At 39.6% G+C, this 23,850-nt stretch overlaps 2 protein-coding genes across 6 annotated transcripts in view; one reads left to right on the top strand and one right to left on the bottom strand.

Annotated features, from left to right (window-relative positions):
* The window catches only part of LOC122826687 (voltage-dependent calcium channel subunit alpha-2/delta-4-like), a 79,145-nt gene that overhangs the window by 27,154 nt on the left and 28,141 nt on the right, over positions 1-23,850 (bottom strand). The gene's annotated exons all lie outside the window — the stretch shown is intronic.
* Positions 324-23,445, top strand: lrtm2a (leucine-rich repeats and transmembrane domains 2a). 3 transcript variants are annotated; one of them, XM_044108840.1, is made up of 8 exons: positions 324-1,175; positions 2,660-2,797; positions 8,399-8,589; positions 16,978-17,204; positions 18,159-18,284; positions 18,626-18,714; positions 19,547-19,704; positions 20,798-23,445. In XM_044108840.1, the coding sequence occupies exons 3-8, from the start codon at positions 8,514-8,516 to the stop codon at positions 21,322-21,324; spliced, it is 1,203 nt and encodes a 400-aa protein (XP_043964775.1). In that variant the 5' UTR covers positions 324-1,175; positions 2,660-2,797; positions 8,399-8,513; the 3' UTR covers positions 21,325-23,445. The 3 variants fall into 3 exon arrangements, with proteins under 3 accessions (XP_043964775.1, XP_043964776.1, XP_043964774.1); XM_044108841.1 differs by having other exon boundaries at positions 2,660-2,792; XM_044108839.1 differs by lacking the exon at positions 2,660-2,797.

A 23,850-nucleotide genomic window follows, 5' to 3' on the forward strand; every position in this document is an offset into this window, starting at 1 on the left:
AGTCCATGTATATGTAAGATTTTATCTATTTGGAGTCATTCTCCAAACAAACACACACACACGCACACAGAAAGACACACAAAGCCAGCTGTGACGAGAGATGCCTCCGGGAATCAAATAAAAATGAAAGGCGAGCAAGGGAGATGTGAGGAGAGAGAGACAAAAAAAGGAAAAATAAATCGAGGGAGGAGAAAAGCCCATGTGGCAGAGGGAGATTCTCAACTTCACTGAAATCATCACATCTCTCCCTCCCTCCACCACAAGCTTTCTATTGAGGATCTCTGTTTCTTTCACCGCCGTCCATCATCAACCTCATCCCACCCTGTCTTCTGCATCCCCTACCCTCCTACCTATTCTCTATTTCTCTCCCCCCACCCCATCACAGCTTTCACTCTTTCGTATTATCCCTCTCTCTGTATTCCACCTCCCTCGCCCTCTCTCTGTCACTGTCGGAGAGCTGCAGGCAGACGAGGCAGCATGCACTAATGTTGCTATATTTGACAAGGCACGCGCACACCCTCTTCTGCCACATGCACGGCTGCACACTCATATGAGAAAGAGGAAGGGGAGGCGAGGGCACCGGGACTTTAAGACGCACTGGATGCGGTCTGAGTGCTGGAATCACAAACATAGCGAAACACGGAGAGGGGGTAATGCATGACGCCAGCAAACCAATCGTGTTTTTCCTCTTTATCTCTCTCTCTTTCTCTCTCAGACACACGCTCACGCCTCTCAGACACACGGCAGCACACGAGCCAGGGAGCGGGACGGCGTTGGACGTATCATTCATACAGAGAAAAGATCAGAAGGAAAGGATTAACTCCCTCCAGCCTTCTCCCTCTAAGGATCTTACCCCCTCTTCCCTCCTCGTGTTCCTCTAAGCCTATCTTCACCTCGTTTTTTTCTTCTTTTTTACAACCCCTCCTTTTAAGAAAGAAAAAACAAGCTTTTCTTTTTTTACACAATTCATTTGTGGGCTGAGAGAAGCAGACAAGACAACCACAATCTTTACCCAGCGGATTGATTCAGCTGGAGCAGTGACATTTTTTTTTTCTTCGATGTTTTGTCCTGTGGGAAATTTTTTGATCGTTTGTTTTTCAATCAAATATCTTTGGATTAATGGCTGACAGCAGCAAGCTGTAAGGCTGGTGCCAACTGAGGTATCTGGTAAAAAGGTAAGTCCAGAGACGGTGCTAGATATGCTTGGCACACTCAAAAAACCCAAACAAAACACATAATCTCAATATATTTGCATATCATTGTAAGGTGAACTGCAGGCTACTTAGTCAGTTGTAATGGCCGGAAACTGGTGGTGGGCACAGAATTCACAAACCAAGAGAACAGCAGCAGGAATGTTTGATTTAGGGGGAAAGCCTGCAGATGATAACAGGGGAAGAAACACCTAGAAACTAATAAGGAAAAAAAAAAAAAAAAAAAAAAAATTATATTCAACCAACTTTTCTATAAAACAACTATAAGGTTTCTCCAAATTTTTGGGTCATTCCAAGAGTTGTGCAAGAAGTCCTGGTGCAGACCTGTAAGACTGATGCAAGTATTTTTGGATATTAAAGAGTAACTAAAATATAAAATACTGTGGTATAAGTCCGACCACAGTTTCTAGCCAGCTTAGTCATTAAAGGGAAACTCATTCACTTCCTATGTTATGCTTTCTACGGTTTAACTGGTGCAAAAAGAAGAGAAAATTGCTACTCTCATGTATCCTGCAACCCAAGCAGCGGACCCTCAAGTATTTTTCTTAAATTATTTTAAGCATGAAAGTACCATTGACTTTTTGTTAGACATTATACATTAGGATACTATTGCAGTCTTTTTAAGTCTGACCTTCATATTGCATTATGTAATTTTAATCCATTTAAAACCCTTTGACTACCGCTATTAAATGATGCTGATTTTCAGTCTGAGGCTATAGAGTAAAGTGCTGCAGCTGTTTGTTTTTTTTTAACCTGCTCTTTTTACACTTATCAGTTCTAACAGTGATTCAGAAGGTGTGATGTAAAAGTGATTAACTCGATGGAGCTGCATTGTAATTATATGACGATGCAGTGAGCGTGGGGCCTCGCCTGTCTAATGTCCCCGAGGCTTTTGTGTCTCTCTATTTTGTCTGACTCTCTGTCAAGTAACACAGACGCGTCCTGACATCATTCCAGGGAAAACAATTAAGATCGCTGAGTGATTATATGGGTAGTGCAGTAATTTGGCATGTCTAATAAGCAACAAGGCTGCCACTTCAAACCAACTGGATGGCTTTAGTGAAAACATCCGTAAAATCCTCGCAAGCATTCCAGCTGGAATCTGTTTAATGACGTTTGATGCAATCAACCAAACTGCAGCGCGCGGCAATATTTTGTTCAAAATTACTGCGCCTGGAAAACCTCACCGATATTCATTCTAGTTTAAACTGACAATACAGCATGTATGCAAAAATATTTTATACAGTGCTTTTATGAAAGTTTTCAACTGTTTTCACATTTTGACTCTTTAAAAGCATAAATGTCAAAGTAGTGCCTAGCTGTTAAAGTGGGAGGAAAAGAATGTAAGTTTAAATAATATTTCTAAATAATATGAGAAGGTTTGTATTTTTGGAATGCATTTGTATTCCAAAAAAATACTTAAATTACCTTTTTTTCTGTTGTTACAGCTGAGAAGATGGAACATCTAAAGAGACTCTCTTCTACATGACATAACATAACTCATATGTCATATTGGACAGAGAGCTCATGTTATTCGCAATAGTCTTTTTAGGTCTGGACTTTGACTGGGTCATTCTAAGAGTTAAGTAAGTTTGGTCTAAATTAGGGGTCTTCAACTCCAGTCCTCGAGAGATACTGTCCTGCAGCCTTTAAGTGCTTCTCTGCTCTAACACAAGCTTAAGCTAAGCTTAAGAGTAAAGAGAACCGAATTCAAATGCACACCACACTTTTCAGTTTCTTTTTCACGAAACGCTGAGAAACAATGATAATTTCCCTCCATTTAAAGATTATTCGCGCTTACTCTGAGTTGATCTCCAACACCAAGCCTTAATAATTTACAATAAAGTTTATAGTTAGAATACGACCACATTTAGAGCAGTTCAGGATGTATGAATACTTATTGTTAAACAAAGCCATAAATAATAAAATGGTTGTAGCATGGTCTGTTACACTCAGCAATAAAGAAATGTATAAAACACCCTTGAGATATTGCAGCTGTTCACAATCCGACCAATCACAGATGATGGAAAAATGTATGTGCAAATTCCTGCAGCATGTGGCTGTCAACACATAAGTGGGTCTATTTATCACTACGCTAGCATGTGTTGAGGTGTGTATGTTTGTGTGTGTGAACGCCATGTTGCAAAGTCTCTCTGTTCGCCTGTGTAAGAAATGCATTAAAAATTGATTTAGGAAGCTTGGCTGCACCTCACTGCTTTTGTTAGCAACAAACATTGTAGCACAGAGCAAGACGGGCATTAATGAGAACATTTTGTTGTAACTATATCACAAATTTCTATAGTTTGAGTGTTTTATAAAGTGAGTCACCAGTGGAGCTCAAAGCGGATGATCTGATGCATTTATTTCAAAAGCTACTTGCTCAGGGGACCCACTGTGACACATCCACACACACAGTCGTTCTTCAACACCTAGATAATTATTCCCTTGTGCTAATTTGGAGGCACATAGGGAGGAATTCCAGTCATATTGATTAAAATTTATTAGTCAGGCGACATATATTAGACACATGGAAGATTAAAAATCAGTAAAAATGGGCTTACGTGGGCTGATCTGACAGAAATCCACACAAATAAGCACAAACACATACATACTCCGCAGAAGGATGAAACACTGATTTTAGTAGTTACAGCAGACTCAAGAGACAGGTCTCTAGAGTCCCATTTGTTGCAGAATTCATCCAGTTATTTGCTATAAACCTAAAGTAAATTAGGACTGTAATGATTTCTCGATGATTTGAGCTTGATTATTAAAATTCCTCGAGGCTTTGTCAACATTGTGTTATTTAGTGCACCGTGTTCCGGCCAGATCATTATGTGTGTTGGGCATCGCTCTCACTTCCGCGTATGAGTTGTTAAGTGCTATCAGCATAACGTTGAATTTTCTGGGTTTTCATCGTTTTTTTTTTTTTGGGGGGGGGGCGGGGACACAATAACATTTTTAAATTGCTGCGATGCTTGGAGTATGACAGCTTTTCTCCTACCTCGATAGAGTACCCGATTACTAAAATATTATTTTACAACAGCCTTAAAGCAAATACATTACATTATTTTTGGTCACTTTTTCAAATACTGACTATCATAAACTGCCTATTTACAGGATAAAACAAAAATGAAAACAAAAATAAAAAAAAACAAAGGAGAGACAGTCGAGGTGTTACATGAGTCCCCAACATGCCGGTACCCTCCCATGTATTTACACAGTATGTACACTAAAAACGTCCATGTCCATGATTTTGGCTGCCCTAATGTTCAGGTCAAATGGATTAAAAAAAGCCTTCTGAGAATTGCCTGGCTCACCACTGCATTGCATTACATTCATTTAGACAGTGGTTGATGGCTGCTGAGGGAACCTCCAACTGGGGCTGTGCAATTGATTCAATTTGTAATTTTTTGTCCCCTCCAAATTTTGCAATTGATGAAAAAAAACGTATGTATTTTTGCAACATCCTTCTTTGCAAGTTATGTTTATAAATAATGTGCTGCGTTTACAGAACCCAAATGGATGATGCGACTAGATTTGCCCTCACCCCATACTTAAACAGCTCTGCTTACAACATAGAAATGATTCTCTTGTCAATTTGGAATGAAAGTAAAACCCTTTATGGTAAATATTTCAGCAGACAGGGTGGTTCAGACTTCACAGCGAGCTCCATAAATGTTAAAAGTGCATCAAACATTTACTCTAGACAACGTCACTGACGCAGGAGGAAATCCTGGTAATTCAAAGTCCTTTTGCAGAGTTGAGGTGAGCAGAGCTAAAAATGCTGACTTTGCAAAGAGGCATAAACTCTGCAGCAAGACTGGAATAATATACATCTCTGGTTCTAATATGGGACCTTAACCTTCTCTTGTAAAAGGCCCTCACACTGAGCAACAGATAAATCACTTCACTGTGTACTGACAGAAACTTTATGACACCCGAAGGCGTGAGATGAGTAAGGATGATAAAAGTTTGGTCTGCTTGTAAAAAACGATGGATGGGCTTTGTCTTGACATAAAACATGTAGCAGAGTTGGTCCACCACAACAAAGGTGGCACAATTTATGGCAGCAATTTAGAAAAGCTCTAAGCCTAAGTGAAAGATACAGAAGAAAGAATGATCAGAGTTCTTCACTTGCTCACAACATGACTCTGTGTAAGAACTTTACCACAAAATGTTTCTCAGGATAGAAATCAGAGAAAATGTTTTCAAACAATCTCAGCCTTTGCTAACATTTGATCTGACTGGCTGGGAATGGACCTGCCTGATGGCGGAGGCGGTAGCAGGGTTGCCTAGCAGCTACAAATTCCTGGGTTTGAATCCCGGGCTGCATGGAGTTTGCATGTTGTCCCTGTGCATGTATGATTTCTCTCTGGGTATTCTTTCTCCCACAGTCCAAAAACAGTACTGTTAGGTCAAACGGTCTTCCTTTTATCCATGTTACCGGTTGACTTTTTCAAACCAGGTGCAAATTGTTTGGAGAAACTCAAATCAAACAAATGACCAAAAGTACGCGGCGACGAAAACGCAAAACTACCAGCAACTACTGCCGACATTGGGAACAACACATGGATTAAAAAAAAAAATCCACTTACAAAAAACTGCCCAACTGTTTTTGTGAAGGATTAAAAAAAATGTAAGTTTATCTCTTTGTCAGGTTTTGACTGTGGTGGTCTTTGCTTTGAACCAATAATGTGAAGCAATAGTATCGCTTAATTCTACTACTAATAATGATGTTTGAACACATTGCTGCCCCCTAAAGGTCAGCTGCAGCAACTGAAAATGGTTTTTGTGTCTAAAGTTCACACCTCCCGCTGCGGCCTAATCAAATTTATTCACCACTTCATAAATTTACCTGCATTTGGCAAGTACCGGGTGCTGATTATCACCTGTGGTCCGAATAAAGGACAGCAACGAAATATCTCAGAATCAACTGCATTCACTGCATGGCACTAATTAGATCAGGGACTCCAAAAATTCTCAAGGAGTTGCCTACAAATACGTTATGTGCAGGACTGCAGTGCTAAGCCCATGCAGCCCAAAAGGAAACATTTTTGTCTTCAATTAAAGCTGGCAATTTTCTCAAAATTCTTCCTTTTCTTATCACTGCTACGGCGCTAATTTACAAAGAATAACTTAATTTCCCAGCGGAGGTTAGCTAATGTGACTTTAATCACATGGAGGAAATCTATCTGCGGAGCTTCCTTGATTCATGCCTCTGTTACTTCGTTGAGAAAAGGAAAGGAGATTCAGAGTGAGAACTAGAAAGAACACTGGGAGAGAAAACAATGACGAATGAAGGTTTAACAGATGGAATAAATGTTGGAGAAGTGTGAAAGCTTAATACGACCACAGGAAATAGAGGCTAATACTTGGCTGCAAAGTGTCCGGCAGGGGCTATTAATAGTTATTTTACCACAATTAGCTGCAGTGAGGGTTGAACACAACAATCCACAGTAGCACAAACTCAAGACTAAAAGATTCAAGAGGTTGTGGAGAGGAATGTTAATGCCCTCCTTGTTTACCCCTTTGCACTTATTTTTACTTCCCCTCTCAGATGAGGCTGGGATTTCCTGCCTCATCTTCTTTTTCCAAATCCTTTCATCATCTCTCTGACTTCACCTGTTCTTCTTCTCTCTCCTCTTCCTCAATTTCCATCTTTAACCATCTGCAAATGCCCTGTTGACACTCCTGACAGATAGATGAATGTTACTCGCGGAAGTGACTGCTTGACAGGCTCTACAGTCAGCTGCACTCTCACTGACCTCCTGTTCACCTTGATACAGTTTATTACACCATTTTCTGTTTCCGATCTTGCTGTTTAATGTGCTGCAGGTGGAGATTTACATAATTATGGTGCACAGCACAAGCCCCAAATGCACATTATTTTCTTGTCAACGCTATGGTAAGACGAGCCCCAAAGAAAAACACGGCATGCTTTCAAGTTTTCCCCACAAACACATTAATCTGATTAGTCCCACATTTCACACGGCTCTAAATAGATTTTATGATAGTTGAGGAAAAGGTGGCATTTGAAAATTGCACTGGTTGGCCCATAGGCTGCGAGTCAACAGTTGTGCCATATCGAGGTGCAGACCAGCCTTTCGTACTAAGGAGTTACAACACCTCATATCACGACAACAAGAAAACTTTCTTTTGTCAGACTAATGTTCAACCTTATTGAAGAATCAAAACCTCAATGTCCTCCAGAGACTATAATATGTGATTTTTATTGCAAGAACAAAAAGTATTCTGAAATTCAAAGTGCCTTAAACACATCCGCTTTCATTTGTGATGGTAGAAAAAAGTTGATGCCTCCGTTTTACCACAGTTTTTCAACAGTCAGCTTTCTCTTAATCTCTCTTAACATCCCTGCTCACCTTATTTGCTGATATAACCACGTCAAGCCTCTTGCCTATGGCTTAAAGGAAGGAGCCCCTGTGTCGTGTCTTTTTCCACCTCAGGAAAACACAAAATCATGGACTACTATTAAAAATCACTAAAAACTCTCAGTCTTTAAAAAGTCAAGCTAAATAAAAAAAAAATGCTTCTGTGACATTTAATTTAAAGAGATTAGTAGGGGTGCCAATAACTGTCCCACTGATGATTTTGTTAAAACAATTATTTCTCAATGTGGGAGCTACTTCCTGACTGATTAAATACACTCATAAGTTGGATGTTCATTAACTTGTCAGTGCGAGATTATGCAGCTAAAATATAACATTCATTTATTTTAAGGGTACATCTTTGCCAGAGGAGTTCAATAAATCTGTCCCAACCTGTATATGAAATGCTGTTTGAATTACCATTTGTTTTTCTGCGAGCCTTTGCTTCTGTGCCCTACGTTTCCTCCGCCATTCCCCTCTTCTCTCACACAGCAGCGGTCGGTGCTCTGTTTTTGTTAACGCAAATTGATTGCTTGAACTACTAAAAACACATTTATTATTCATGCCTGAAAATTTCTGGTGCATTCCTGCCTGACACCCGCGTGCACATCCACCTTTGTGCACACAAGCGACGAAAATTGCAGGCTCACAGACACACAAACACTCTTTAATGAATGCATATGCAAACTCACTCCTGTGCATTTTTCTCAAAGTCATATCACACATCATATCACCAAATAATGTGGTATGACCTGGGTTTAGGACATGTTTGTCTCACTTGTCTTTTGTCTCCCTGTTCAGGTGACTTGCTGCAGCTTTTCCTTAGTCACTGTTCATGTGGGAGGTGCAGGCATGACGGCTTGACCCCTTCACTGCCCCACTCCTCTGGCAGAGGAAGGCTGCACACTTCTGTGTCATGCCCCTCTACATCCACCCCCCTGGGGGCACTGGCCTCCCCCCAACCGCTGCTACCGTCTTCTTGACCAGACACGGTGAGTTGACAGAAAAACCCCCCAACAAACCTCCAAAAATAAATACTCTGCTTCAATCCTACCCAACTCTGCTCTGCTGTGCTCCTGACTCCGAGAGGGAGCAGGAATACTGCCTGTTTTGACAGCTGCTAATGTTAGCAGGCGCAGCGTGATCGGACTCACACATACACACAAACACAAAAGATGAAGGCTCTGACGGCACGTGCCAAAGTCTGTTGGTGAAATCCCAAAAGAGAGTATGTTTTAGTGCGGGCGGAAGTCAGTAGAAACAAAATGCAGCGGGAGGAGGAAGACGAAGATGGATCTGAACAGAGGTCCCCCCCGCCCTTCTTTCTCTTTTCTCCTCTAGCAAAGTGGAAAGCTGCAGCACAGATATTGCCTCTCTTTTTCTTCACTCATATTGTCTTTCTGTGGTTTAACCATGACGGTTGCTGACAATAGAAGAAGCCACTGTATTTCTGTGGTATGACTCTGTGATATAGTCCTCCTCATGTGTCGGTGTTAAAGTTCCTGTCCTAAGCTCTTGACCCATACTTAACCTTTACAGCTTGTCTTCACTTGAACAGCCCATCTGCGCCTCAACTGTAACATAAGAACAGCTGAGCAGCAACATGGAAAACCGAGACTGAATGTTTCAGTAAACCACTCTCTGTTTCAGATGACACATTCCTCATGGCTTATTTTTCAATCAATCGATCGATCGATCAAATTTTATTTGCATGGCACATTTCAGCAGCAGGGCATTTCAAAAAGTGCTTTACATCAAATCAAACACAGAAACACAATGCAACATAGAATCAACAATCAAAACACGACAATAAGTCAAGTTCCATCAATAAATTTGTAACTGATTACGTTTCAAATACAATCCTAAACAGGTTCTGGCTTTTAGTCGAGTTTGCATCCATAAAAGGTTTAACTGTTACACTCCTACTGTGTTATATGGAACAAAATACCTATTGCTATTTTTATTCACACAGTTTAAAACAATGTAAACAGCCTTTACAAGGGCTTCTGGCATGAGGCAGGAGGTTTTATTATTACATGGTCACTTAAAGTGCCATTAAAAAAAGTTTATTACGGCACTTTTACATTTTATTATGTTACAACAACAAATGTTAATGCTTAAGGATTTTACAGATCTTAAAGGCTAAAAAAATGGATTCAAAATGGCTTAAAAGTACAAATCTAAAAATTGTGCCTTTGTATTACAGTCCTTCAAATCTAACACCTAAAATAAAACAAAATCTTTAAGAAGTCACCAAGTTAGTACAGTTCCACTGTGTGCCAACTTAAATGTAAGAATAAAGACAGTTGTTCTGTGAAGTCCTCAAAGTTTTGGTGAACTAAACGCAACAGAACTAGATTGGAGGTCATAAACTAATATCCCAAGACTTTACAGTGCTTCATCCATGTACTTTACCTCCACATGGATGGAGGTAAAGTACATAAAAATCAATACAGGAGGAAGACTTGAGACAGTTCAGAATAATGACACATTAAAATTCAATTATATACATCAATACACATCAATGTGATTCTGGGTATAATACATTAGAGTCAAGTTCAGCTGGTTATGCCAGTAGTATCCAAGGAAACCCAGCCGACTGTATCGAGTCATTAACTTATCAGCAATCCCACCTCCAGAGTGAGCATCTTGTGACAGTGGACGGTTGATTACACTTAGTTAATAACTTTTTAGCAATGCCTCATGCTGAGTGAGCGTGCTGCAACAGATAAGGAATAGCTCTCTTTTAAACAAGTAGAAAACTCCTGTAGCAGCCTGACGGACCTCGAGCTATTTTGCAAAGAGTAACATTTCAAGCCTCCAATCAGGAAGCGCTGGTAGAGAGATATGTTAGAAAAAAACTTACAGGAGTACTTCCAGTAAAAGGTGGTTCTATAAAGAGCTGATTCAGAGCAGCTAAACAGAAATGCTGGTATTTCTGAATGAAAAAATACTGACAAAACCATGTTTCATTTCTACTTCCTCTATTGGTTTGATCTGTCCCAATATGATATATTAAAGTTTGTGATTGTAACATGACAAATTAAAAAAAAAAATTGCTTATTATTTTTCTTTCTTCCTTTGTCACTGCTCTCCTTTTTATTCATGTCTCCTCCCTGCCATTATCCAGATGACCTTAATCTTTCCTCTCTTTACTCATTTCATACACATACATGTTGTAGATTAAACAATATGTCTGAAAAATACTGCAGAGACTTTTAAATAATGGGCAAACACTGCGCTAATTTTTTACATCAGAAGTTAGTTTGTGCTGTGCAAACTCACGCTGCTATCTGTGCAAAGCTTTATAAATCATAAACCAGAGAAAAAGGAAAAAGAAAAACATGGATGTTGAACAAGTTTTGGGTCTTCAAGAGGTGTCTTGCAAAGAAAACACCCCCACAAGCTGCTGTGGTAACACCAGGCACACTTAATAACAGGGCAACACTATCCATCAGAACCTCGGCACACCCACACAGATCATCTACATCAATACACACACCTCTCTGGAGGCTGCGGCAGAGGAAAAAAACGTTTTCTACTGGGAACCCCGGAGAAATGATCAAGAGCCTTTAATATGCCTTTCTGTAGTCCACAGTCTGTTGAAGTGAAACTCAGCCGTTCTTCTCAACTATAGCATTTCATAGCATGGTAAAAGAGATTACACTGACCCCACTTTTAAATTGTTCTATGAGCTGTTGAGACATGCCAGTCTCATTTCCAACCAAAAGCAAAGTTCCTGCTTGAATGCAAAAATCATTTTCAATCCAAACATTCTAGGGGTATGAATAACTGTTTGTTTAATAGTAATTCTAATAAAGGATGAGAAAAAAAAATATAAAACTAGTATACTTGATATAGATGCTGTTTGTGTTGTTGTATCTCCATTTGTCTGATTTACTAGAAGTGCAAATAAACTGAACCAATATTAAGGGAAAAAGTTTCACCTGAAGTTATGTTGTGACCATTCATTTAAAGTGAATTTTTAATAAAGTCTTGGTCTTCGACATTTGAACAATCAATATGTAATTATTCTACTGTAAAGCAATGCTAAAATATAAAAACAAACAAAAAGTGAAATTCGACACAGCAGATTAGCGTAAACTGAAGAAAGACAATAGAAAGTATGAGTGACACAGAAAGGAAGCAGTCAGGGGAGCAGAGGAGGACAAATGGGAGATGTGAGATCAAAGAAAAGGAAGAGAGGCGGAAAGATGAAGGAGATGAATCTACAAATGACAGGGAGACCATATGGTGCCTTTAGGCTTTCACAATCCCAGCAGAGGGTATCAACACACAATTGTACACAGAAAGCACAGAGTAATTCCTATCCACATGCCTGAATATACAATGTATCTGTGTGGGTGTGTGTGTTTGCTTTTTAACGGCCCCAAATAGAGCCCAATAGCTCATTGCTTTTAGTGAAAAGTGGGAGAGAGACTGATGTTGTGTGAGTGAAAGCGGTTCAGAATTGGCTTCTAAACGGCAAATACTGCAGTCTGGGTTTGGGAAACTTAGTATGGAAAAGCGCCAAATAATGACAGCATTATGCTAAGTGCAGCCACAATGTAGTTTAGTGGGTAAAAGAGCTTCATAAGGATCAGAATAAAGAGATTACAGCAAATCATTTAACTGGTTTGTAGTACAGACATGGTAAACTAACTTCAAAGTTAGAAATATCAGGCCCCTTGAAGAAGCTATCAGGTTGGTATATTGTCAGTGACACTGTTTTTGGTGGTTGAGGCACAGTATTAACTTTATCAATAGCATTCAGTAACCCAGTTAACCTTATGCTAAGCTAAGTCCTTGCAGCTATCCATTCCGCTGATGGCCATTTGTTTGGTCAGTAGAAGAAACAAGATGCTTTCTGGGTAATGACAATAGTCAGTTCCCTGAAATACTCAGTTTGCATTATGATGCAGCAGTTTGTCATCGTCTGTATTTGACGAATATGGTGGAGCTTTCGCAAGCTGCTTTGTGAGGCTCAGGGGGACAAGAAGGACAGCTTGTTTGCCAATAAGCCAAATCAGCATGCAAATTTCAAGAACGCTTTCAGTTGACTTGTTTAGGCAAATTCAAATTAATTTAATGAGATTAAAGTGTAATTTTGTGAACAGTAATTTTTGTCCAAGTACATTTTCCATATCTTTTAAATGCACTCATATTGACTCATTCTGTATGCAGTTTGTCATGCATATTAGATTTTTTCTGGCCCTGGCTTGTATTTTGGAATTGAATTTTTGTCATTTGTACAACATTGTGACCACTAGCTAGAGATTATGGCCTCTGGACCATAATGTGGGTGCAAGCAGGATACTAAATGTACATACACAGCAGCAGCTTCCCTTAAGTAGTTTGAGCAAGAATGTGCCGGGCAGAAAAACATGGCATTTTATCAAATAATAATACTGATGCAGGTTAATTGGCTAAGTTCTTAAACTCACAAACTCAAAGAATATAATTTACATTATAGCTCAGATGTTCATCACTATGGCAACTGTAAAGGTGACAGAAATAAACTGTGACCCCACTATGTAATAATAAACACTAGCTGGCAATGAATTTGCTAGATTCAATTACAAATATGCTGTTCAAGTGTTCAAGGCTCTGAAAAGGTGAGTATTTCTCTATAACAAATTACATATACATACTAAATATAACTACAAAAATCACAGAGAAACATACAGTGACAATATCAATCATGAATACCCCATATTTTCCTGACTTTTCTCCATCATTACAATAAATACTGGGAAAATATTTAACTCCCCTACTTCTCCAGACAGCCACCCAATCAAAAGTCTTTAGCATTAAAACAACAAACGTCAAAACAAATGTCTCATGGGTGAACTTCAGAATTTAGTCTGGTAGAGGCTTAGCTTAATTAATTTAGTTTAACAACACAGTTTGAAGAATCTGTGAGCAGCACAAGACATCAAATGTGTTCATCATTTTTTCATCAAGAGTGTCCAAGTCGAGTTCAGGGGAGCTACCATAACATCCAGCAACTTGTCGTTGCATCCCTTCTCCAACGCAGCCGGTTTTAAATAAACGGCATCTTACCAGACCTCTCCAGAGCTGAATGATGAGGGAATCCAGCAACTTGATTCAGGTGTGTTGGAGCAGAAACTCATCTAAAAGTGGCAGGATAGTAACTCTAGGACTCGACTTGGACATCTTAGTTGAGCACAGCAAATACTGTGCCTGTATTTACATAGTCTTAAAGTGTTCAAGCAATCGCTTCTACAACGTTACACAATTTGTCAAGGAAATGATGTATTCACTTTACACTCATCTTTGTCTTGCCTTTTGCTCCTGTAATTAACACTAAAAAGTCACCACATATCTAACAATCTACAACCTCTATATCATGAGAATAAGTCAATCTGTCAGAACAAATTGCTGGAAATAGCATGAATTGGAAGGAGACATGACTATGTTCCCCAGCCACTACTAGAAGCTAAACTAATAGTACTGTCTCTCAGGTGTAGGATCCATCACAGGTGTAACTAAAATGGAAGACAGAGGGGATTAAAGTGGCGATATTGTGAATAACAGAAAGAGAAAAACAAGAGGAAGCAGAGAGGGGAGTGGAAGAAAGAGAAGATAAAAATAGGTAAATATTCTTAATACTACCAAGAAAATTTCTTTAGAAATATACAAGAACAAGCTCTTATGTGCTCTTTCACAATGTCAGCACAAGCAGAGAATAAACCCAAACAACCTGTCCCTGCTGCTTATTCTTAGATCCTGCATGTTTGTCAAAGTGTGTTTGGGTGTCTGCATGTGGTGATTTTCTGTGTTCAGGTAAGCAATTATACTCCTATTTTAAAAAGAGAGTCAGGACGAACAGTTTAGCGTATGATGGAAACAACGTCATGTGGACTTAATGGCCGGGTTTGAAATCTAACGGCTTTCTCTCTTTTCTGGGTTCTCTCTGCATTTACTCTTCTGGCTCTGCAGCTAGGGCTTCGTTCGTGGCCGTCTATTTTTTATGCGTTTCTTTGAGCCAACAGACAATGTCAGCCCCTTGGCTGCCTAAAATCCATGTAAGAAATCTGTACACCTCAACTGACATACAGCATTAGTCAGAGACTCTTCCAGAAGGCACACCGTTAACTATTTCTAAAGGAAATCTGAGCAACAACTGCAAGAAAAGGTGGGGCTGAGGAACATGTAGGCTATATTTCTCAGACTTTTTAAACATTTATTTTTTACTTCTAAAATGCATCTATACAAAAACTGTGAATTTACTCATCCATTAATGAAGATTTGATCTAAAAAACTCAAACTGGCAAAACAAATCAAGTTGGAATTCGAAACGCTTTTTCTTGGATCATATGAGGGACCAAAATAATATGTCAGGTAATGTAACCAGCACTGGGAGCCCCGGAGTTCAAATTTAAACTCCGAGGCGATGTGAAACATTGACGAAGGAAGAAATACAGACCAGTGAGTCCTCTGTGTGGAGGACAGCTGGTCATCCCTGTAACAAGATAGCAGTAAGTCTGCCACTTGCTTGGAAAACAGCTTGTGCCTTGGTAACATGCAACTGGGCTCAGTAACAGAAGTGCCTGTGCTGCTGACATCATAGCTGGGTCCAGTGTCACCCAGAGGCCTCTGGATATAAGCTTACAGACAGACGAAGCTCTGAAGGTGTCAAAAGGCATTGTCAAAGAGAGATGCTGTCAAACAAAATTAAGTCTGCCAGATAAAACGAATATAATGTGCTAAAGAAGAGCAGGTTTTGCGATAGTGGTGCATATAGATGTAGCCAGTACACACCCACAGCACTGCGACTGGAGTAGTTCTGGGCACGTTATTCATGGCAGCATTTCATTTTTTGTAGACAATGGTTCTCACTGCAGTTCAGCTCAGTCCCAAAGCCTTAGAAATAGCTGTAGGACTTTTTCTGAAGCTTGTTTCTCATTTTGTTAGAAAAGCCCATTAAGTGTTGAGATCTTTTATCATTCTTCATGTTGTTCGACTTGTTCTATTTAAGCTGTCTTTATTCTGCAGATTTCCTTTGTTTTTTATAAGTGTATTTTCGAATAGAAACAGGATGGCTTGGACATGTGACTTGTTTTTTTCCCTTAAACAAGTAAAACAGTACAAATTATCCTAGTCAGATATTAAAATTTGTTAGATGATCTTAAACATCTAAAGTATGACAAAAAGAGAAAACAAAAAATATTAGGGCAAAGTACTTTGTAACAAAATTTAATCTTGTATTACATTGAGCCACTAACTGCAAAGCAATATCAACACTCACACAATCATGACCAACTCACCCAAGGAAGGGTGATTATGAGAAGAAAAACAGATGGGATAAGAATTGGAGAAAATACAACTACTGACTGCACTCCTGACAGAAAAACAAAATGTTCTCAACGATTAAGAAATGAATGATAATAAGATGATAAAATCTGCAGGTGAGCCAAGGAGGCAGCATAAAGTCTCTGTGCCTGGAGTTTAGAGAGAGGATTATTATTTATTTTTTTAATATCACGCTTTGTGGATGGTTCACACATGCATGCGTAGTTGCACAAGCATGTGCCCGCTCACACATAAACAGACAGATAAAAGTTGTGCCGATAAGCCATTGGCTGGAAACAAAGTCAACCAGTGTAACGAGACACCGAGGGAATACAGAGAAATGCTGAGAGGCTTGAAGTGAAGGGGAATGAGAGATATGAAGAGAGTCTGCTGGGAGCCAGAGATGTGCAGAGTGAAGACAGGAACAGTCCGATTTAGCTTTATATAAACAGTAGGGGAAAAAAAAGAAAGAGCAAATATTACCCATCTTTATGAAGGAAAATTAAATCAGAGGAGGAGAGAAAGGGAAGAACAGAAGTCTAGAGTAGTCCAAAGTAAACAGGTCAAATTAAAAAGAGAAATGGATTGTAAAAGATGACTCAAGTCAGCAGAAAAACGGGTGCTTTTAACTTGAAACACAAACACGCATTACGCTTCCTAAACAGTGGGCTTCGGCTGCGTTTCTTCTATGCCTAGACATACAGTGTGTGCAAGAAGAAACAGTCAATGTAGAAACTAGTCTTGACATTTTGGTTCTTTTGTAACATTTGCGTGATTTTTTTTGTTGTCAAAGCAATATGTGCCCTTAATTGTGGACAAAGAGAAAACTGTGGAAATTATATGTAAGAGTGTGGCAAATCTATAGAGATTAAGCCCTCAAAGTTACAATAGTGAAGCCATCAAAGTATAATACCAATGTATAAGAAAAGAAAAAAGAACTACGATGGAGGTTTTTCCACTGAGAAGTACTATCACAATTTCCATAAAGCAGATGTCTGAAATAATATTTCATTTTAAGAACTGAATAATGAGTTTATCAATGTCTCTCTGTTTTTTTTTTCCAGTTTTCTGTGTCCTGAGCGTCTTGGCCATGTTGCTTTTCCCAGCATCCTCGTGTCCTCCTCCTTGTCTCTGCTCCTCGGACACCCTTGTGGTTGACTGTGGGGAACGTGGACTTTCCTCCCTGCCTCCTATGCACCTCCTGCCTCCAGGGAGCCGCTCCCTGCTGCTAGCCAACAACAAGTTTGCCTCACTGGGAGCCTCATCCTTTGCTAACCTGTCCTCCCTGGAGGTCTGCAGTCATTTGTTAATCATTTTCAGAACATATTTGCCTAATATTTGAACATTACCTGTTATGTTGTTGTTTATAATGGACAAACAGGTTGTTATTTTTTTTTAAACTACACACTAAAAACAACAGGATTGGAACTGAAAAGTCAAGTATTGAGTGACGAATAGAAAATATCTGCGCTCAGCTCCATTACATTTGAAAAAATGGCTCAAGCTGCAAACTGTGCCTCAATGTTGGCCTGTTTACACATGGGATTTCTAAATGAGCCGAGTGACTGGTCCACAGTGAAATTCATCCCACACAGTTGGCATGGCTCAGCTCGTTATCAATTAACTAAGTTCTGATCTGTCTGCCACCTCCTATTTTGGCCCTTAATATGTCACAATCGAAGTTCGGCTGCAGCTCTGAGGACAGTTAAAAAAAGATTGTCCTTGAAATCCGACACTAAATCTATTTTAAATACAGTACCATGTTGTTGCCTGAGTACACTATGTATGCAGATAACACTATAATTTTTTTCAAAAAAAGATTATATGGCACTTGTGATCTTAATTTTACTCTTGGTTGGTAAAATAAAAAAAGAGAGAGAGAAATGTCTCACTTTGCTTGTGCACTGGAATTGCACAAGCAAGTTGTAAGAATGTGATTGGCTAAGATTGAAGCAGACAGTATTATAAGTGTTTTTTTTTAAACTTCTTATTTTGTTTGTTTTATCTTTCTACTATGGACCTTTTTTGTGTCTGGAATAAAGAGATGATGATGATGATGATGATGATGATGATGATGATGATGATGATAACAGACAAATCGAGCAGAACCATCGTAGCAGACTGGACATTTGTGGTCCATGGCTTCCTTCCTAACTATTGTTTTTATCAGAAATCTTAGAAACATCTTAAACAAATATCACACAAGAAAGAAAATACTGATGATGTACATTTCTGTGCATTTTAGGAGCTGGACCTTTCAAATAACTACCTGGATAATTTACCAGTCGGATTGTTTAGAGACATGTCCAACCTGACAAGACTGACTCTGCACAACAACTCACTAACAGTAATGGACAGAGAGCTCTTCCAGGTAGGCACTGGACATTGTACTGCGTTATATTTTGTTCTTTCAAAAAAATTGCTTAGGCACATAAAAAGATAACTGTAATTCGGCAAAAAAAAGAAAAGTTAAGCATTAAACACTATCAAATGATCCAAAACCTCTGAATTATCGTCAAAACAAAAGAAGCTTCTTCAGCCTTTTAGATTACATTTTGTTTCTGCACTTTAATATGTCGTTATCACAACTAATTCAGGCAATTATGATGACCTACGACGATAGAGGTATAAGGTACTGCTGGAGTAGTGAACACCACAATGGAAAAAGGTACATTTCAAACAATGAAAGAGCTGCTTTTGATGTCTCCACAGGGTTTAGGGAGTCTACAGAGTCTGGACTTGTCTTTGAATGGTCTGTCCACCATTCCCATAGGCTCTATGGATGAGCTGCAGCACCTCAGGTAAATATATAACACCTTGCATTACTTCCAAATGTCACAGACACTCTCACCTGCCCCTTTTATCTGTGTACCTTTCTAGTGCCAGGTTCAACCCCTTTTGCCTTTTGAACTACTTCAGTTCTTTATGCCACAAATGCAGCATTAAGCAACTGGTGCAGATTTGTCAGCTGCAAATTAAGGATGTGAATTTCCCAATCCATCACACTTCACAGATGCTCTTCTGAATATAGAGCTGATGACTGTGAACGTCTTTGGAGAACAGTGAACTCAACAATAAAACAGTTTGAGATGATTTAAGCTTTGTGACATAGTGTGTTGTACGTCTGGAAGTAGCTATCAGAAGATAAGCACACCTTTGTCATAAAGGCATGAACATACTAAACAAAAATAGTCATGTAGGCTGTGATGTTTACATGTCCAATTGGCACTAAGTGTGTCAAATTGTGTCCCTAACACCACCAAAATCAACCACTGATTGGAGGTAGTATGCATCCGTGTTTTCATGATGTTTACACCAAATCCTGACACCAGGTCTGGACTAGGATACAAATTGAGGTTGTGGGTGAAAATCCCAGTAGATCACCGGTTTCTGACATTCTCAGGTGAACCCATCTGAAACTAATAACCATGCTATGTTCAAAGTAAATTAATTCTGCTTTCAATCATATTTTGATTCTGATTTGAACTTGGAATTTGGTGGCTTCTGATACAGCAAACTTATTATCCTTATTTTGGTTTCTGTTTTGCAAGAAAAAACTCTGCTATTTTCTACACAGAAAATAATAATATCGTCCTAAGTAATCTTTTTTTTTTTTGCGCCTATTCTTTCAAGGTGGCTCTCGCTGGCAGGTAACAGACTTCATGGTTTGGAGAGGGCAGCGTTTGAGCCACTGGTCAACCTGCAACACCTAGAACTGGGACAGAACCCCTGGGAATGCGACTGCAACCTTCGTGATTTCAAACACTGGATGGAGTGGCTGCTGTACCGAGGTGGATTTTTGATTACGTTACAACGACCGACTCTGTGCTCCCTATTGCATTAAAGGAGGCAAAAGAAGGCTAAAATATTTATCTAAAATTAAGGAATATTCAAGAAAGAGACAGCTGGATGCTGTGAAAGACTTTGAATGCTTTGAGCTCTATTATTTGGCTACACAGCTCTGTTAATGCACATTTCAGCTCTCATTGTTTTTCTCCGTGCCTCTGCAGGCTGTTAGCACATCAGATAACCAACAGCTGCACTCAGCTTTTCTCATCGTGTGTAAAAATCTACATTCACCTCAACGCCTGGAGCCTCAGCTGCCCTGCTAATGAAGCATCTCTTCTTTTTTTTCTACTCCATTCTGCTCTGCTTTTGATTCCGCTGCCTTCAGTCTAACTGAGCTGAGCTGCACTCTCGCTCAGTTTGACGTTCTTCCGACAAAGAAGAACAGGAACGTGATAATTTAATAATCATGAGAGCAGCAGAGAAAATTACAAGAAGGCATTGCAAACTTCAACATGAAATCATGTGGCTTTAGCCTCTAAAAAGGAGAACTGATGCATAAAATGCATTCAGTGAAGCGACGTTTATTTTTCAAGATGCTTGTTAAATTGCAAAGCATTTAAGGAGAGAGGGCTTGTTTCTGTGAGGCGTCAAGATTAATAAACAACTCCGACCTAAACAATCTTCTCCAATTTGATCCTGCAAATTGATCACAGCTCTTGCTTAACTTATTTGAGGTCACACTGGCTTTCTGACATGCGACCTTAAGATGGACACCAAGTTTGGAGGCTCAGGCGGGTTTTAAAGATAACAAAAGCTCATACCTTGTGCTGTCTGTGGGAATTAGTGACTCAGATATTTCCTATTTTTCACACGGCACAGCTCTGCTGAAGCAAGGCATGTCATCTCATAAATTGTAGAAGGGCTTAGTTGAGCACAGCAAATACTGTGCCTGAATTAAGAGCTGTATGACTCACGCTGGAGTTAGAACAGCTACCATCCTGTTTCTTTTCCTTGCTTTTTTGTTAATCGGCATTGCTTTACATGTAAAAAGTAGTTGTTTTTTTTTAAACAAACTCCTCTGTCTATTTCCTTCAGGGGGTAAGGTGGATGCACTGGAGTGCACACTACCAAAGGACCTGCGTGGGAGGGACATACGCGGCGTTCCGGTGGAGATGTTCAACTACTGCCTCCAACTTGAAGATGAGAATGGAGGAGGAGTGGGTGGTGACGGTACTCGCTCTGGACAAGGAGGCGGTCCTCCATGCAGCAGAAGTGCTCTCATCCCAAGTGGGGCAACATCAGTTTCTGACAACAGCGGCAGCGCTGGTGTTGACTCCTCTTCGTCCACAGGAGGCGGCGGAGGTGGCGAGGCCTCGTCGGATTGCAGCCGTGCCCGCTACCGACCCGTGAGCGTGCGCCGCGCCATCGGCACGGTGGTGATTGCTGGCGTGGTGTGCGGCATTGTGTGCATCATGATGGTGGCCGCCGCTGCTTACGGCTGCATCTACGCTTCTCTAATGGCCAAGTACCAGAGAGAGCTGAAGAAGAGGCAGCCGCTAATGGGGGACGGAGAGGCTGACGGGGAGGACAGGGAAGACAAACAAATCTCCTCTGTGGCCTAAAAAGAGGGATGGGACAGAGAGGAGCTGGCCAGTCAAAACGGGGGAAGGCTAAAAGCGAAGAAAATAAAAGGGCTCTAAGAGGAGAGAGATGGACAGGCTTGTTTTTCTACTCACGGACATTATTGTATCTCTCCCTCTGACTCTCATACTGACACCTCTTTCCCATTTTTTTGTCTTCCTTTCCTCATCCTTAATCTATTTTTAACCTCCTCCAGTCTTGTCCTTCTCTCTAACATACTCTCCCACACACACACCCCTTATCTGTTCCCTGATTTTCTCTTCAATTTTGGGCCCATTCTCTGTCTGCAGTATTTCTTACCAATTATTCTTCCAAGTTGCCTGCCAACCACCTACTGCAACTAAATTTGCCATTATATTGGCAAGAAAAACCCCAAAAAACCAAAAAACAGATTTGGTATGTCCCTATAATAGGAAACGTATCATTTAAGATGTTATGAAGCACCCATGCTGCATGGTCGGTAAGTATTTGAAAATCTGGAGTGAGGATTCAGGGATTCACAGTATGCATGGTGTTAATTGGACCAATGTTGACACTGAGTTGTAGATTGTGTGCCATCACCCAACTTATCCTCTTCAAACCCAGTGGAAAAATCCGAAATCCAACACATTTAGTCCTCTGAGCAAATTCTAACAACTACCTTTAGTCTACAACCTCTAAGAAATGACTGATGTTAAGAAGCACATTTGGGATATTTATGTTAAAACAAAAAGAGGACTGGTAAGTTGCTTATGTATGCTGATGAGACCAAAGTCGTAGAGAAAAAAGGTCTAGTTTGTCAAAATCCAAGAGAATATGTCATCGACTACATCAACCTCTGTCCCTCTACCTGAAGCCGCTGTTTCCATGGATCTTTCTGGACTAATAAAGATCAACAAGCAGAAACTACTACATAAGAAGCTCATTTGTCAAGAACAACCAGAAAAATACAGTAGCATTTATCTGCAATTTTATGCTAATGAGCTTGTCATATTCAGGAGAAAATAAGAAAGAAAGAGAGATGACGCTTCTAAAACTGGTCTGGACAAATTAACATCTCAATCAGTAAAAGAAGCAGTAAGACTTCACTTGTGGATTAATCATGAAAATTCCTGGAAAAAGGACAACAGATTTTATTCTCCGTTTACCCCCTCGAGGAGGTAAAGGTTTGTTACAGTGACATGGACAGCAACCTCAGAGAGCACTGTCCTCTGCTAAGGACTTTGAAAAGTAATCTATGAACTACAAATGTTGCCCTTCTGCACTTTATTTCTCTTATCAGATACCCTCTGGTCGTTCTCCCAGGCTCTTTCCTCCTGTACCTTTCAAAGACAGATAAAACACCCAGAGAGATTATAAAGAAAGGGATTATCAAAAAAAAGGCTGCTAATTTACTTCCTCCGCCCGTTTTTTTTTTTTGTCTCCTCACCCATCTTTCTACCCAGTAATATTTGCAGAAGCTTTTTCCACACTGCTTAAGGATTTCATCTGTCCCTTCCTTAAAACAGTTTTTCTTTTTATTTACCCAGAAAGGTCTGCAATATGCAATGAAAATTGTCTCTTTGTTAGCAAGAAAATGCAACAAATTGTCTCTTGCAATTTGTTGCAGGAACACGATTGTGTTTATATATACATGTATAGTATTCAGTTTGTTTGGAAACTGTTTCCATTATTTGATTAACCCCCCTGAAAGATTTATGTGAGCAATTATTTTAGGTGCAGCGGCAGTGATTTCTGTAGCATTTATTGCATCCCTGCAGTAAATCTAAGCTCCCTCTCAATTTTTGATTGGCTTGGAATAAACCTATAATATTAATGTGTTTCTGATATCAGATTATATTGCAGATATTATTATGCTAGTCTACTATGATATGTCGGCCCAGAAATTCCAGAAATGTTTCTGTTTTTTGGTTTCCTGTATGAACCCACAATGTACATGTCCTTTGTTGTGTTGATGGATTCGGTTTTTTTGATTTAGATTTCAATATCACTGCGATAGTTATTTGTTGTGTCCTTCCAACAGTTGCTAAAGTTTATGTAAGAAACTTAGAGTTTAAAGTGTCAGAATGGACTTTATGCTGCCTTGACTCTGTTATTTTGAATTAAATCTTAGGTTTTATAAATGACAAGACTTTTTTTTTGCTATTTTAGCTGAACCTCCTTGTGTGCACCCATGAGAAGCATATGAATCATTCCGAAAAGCAATTTAAAAAAATTATTTCATGTCATTTTTTAGCCATTTCTTAATTTTTCCCAGCTTTTGTGTGGTTTAACATCAGACTAAGAAGTACAAGATGAGAGTAAACTTAAATTAAATCACACTGAAACTTCATGTCCCTTTTCATAAGCCACCTAGAAGGTATAGTCCGTCTTTATTACAATTTGGCACACACGCAGAAGCAGTAGCTTTTTAAACGGTTTAATTCTCAGGAAGCTGACACATACAAAAGGGCACCACAACCCAAAAATAGCTGCAAAATGAATTGAACGATATGCTACAGGCAGTTTTTATACATGCTACCAACAGA

This window comes from Gambusia affinis, linkage group LG23, assembly GCF_019740435.1.
Source record: "Gambusia affinis linkage group LG23, SWU_Gaff_1.0, whole genome shotgun sequence".
NCBI lineage: Eukaryota > Metazoa > Chordata > Actinopteri > Cyprinodontiformes > Poeciliidae > Gambusia > Gambusia affinis.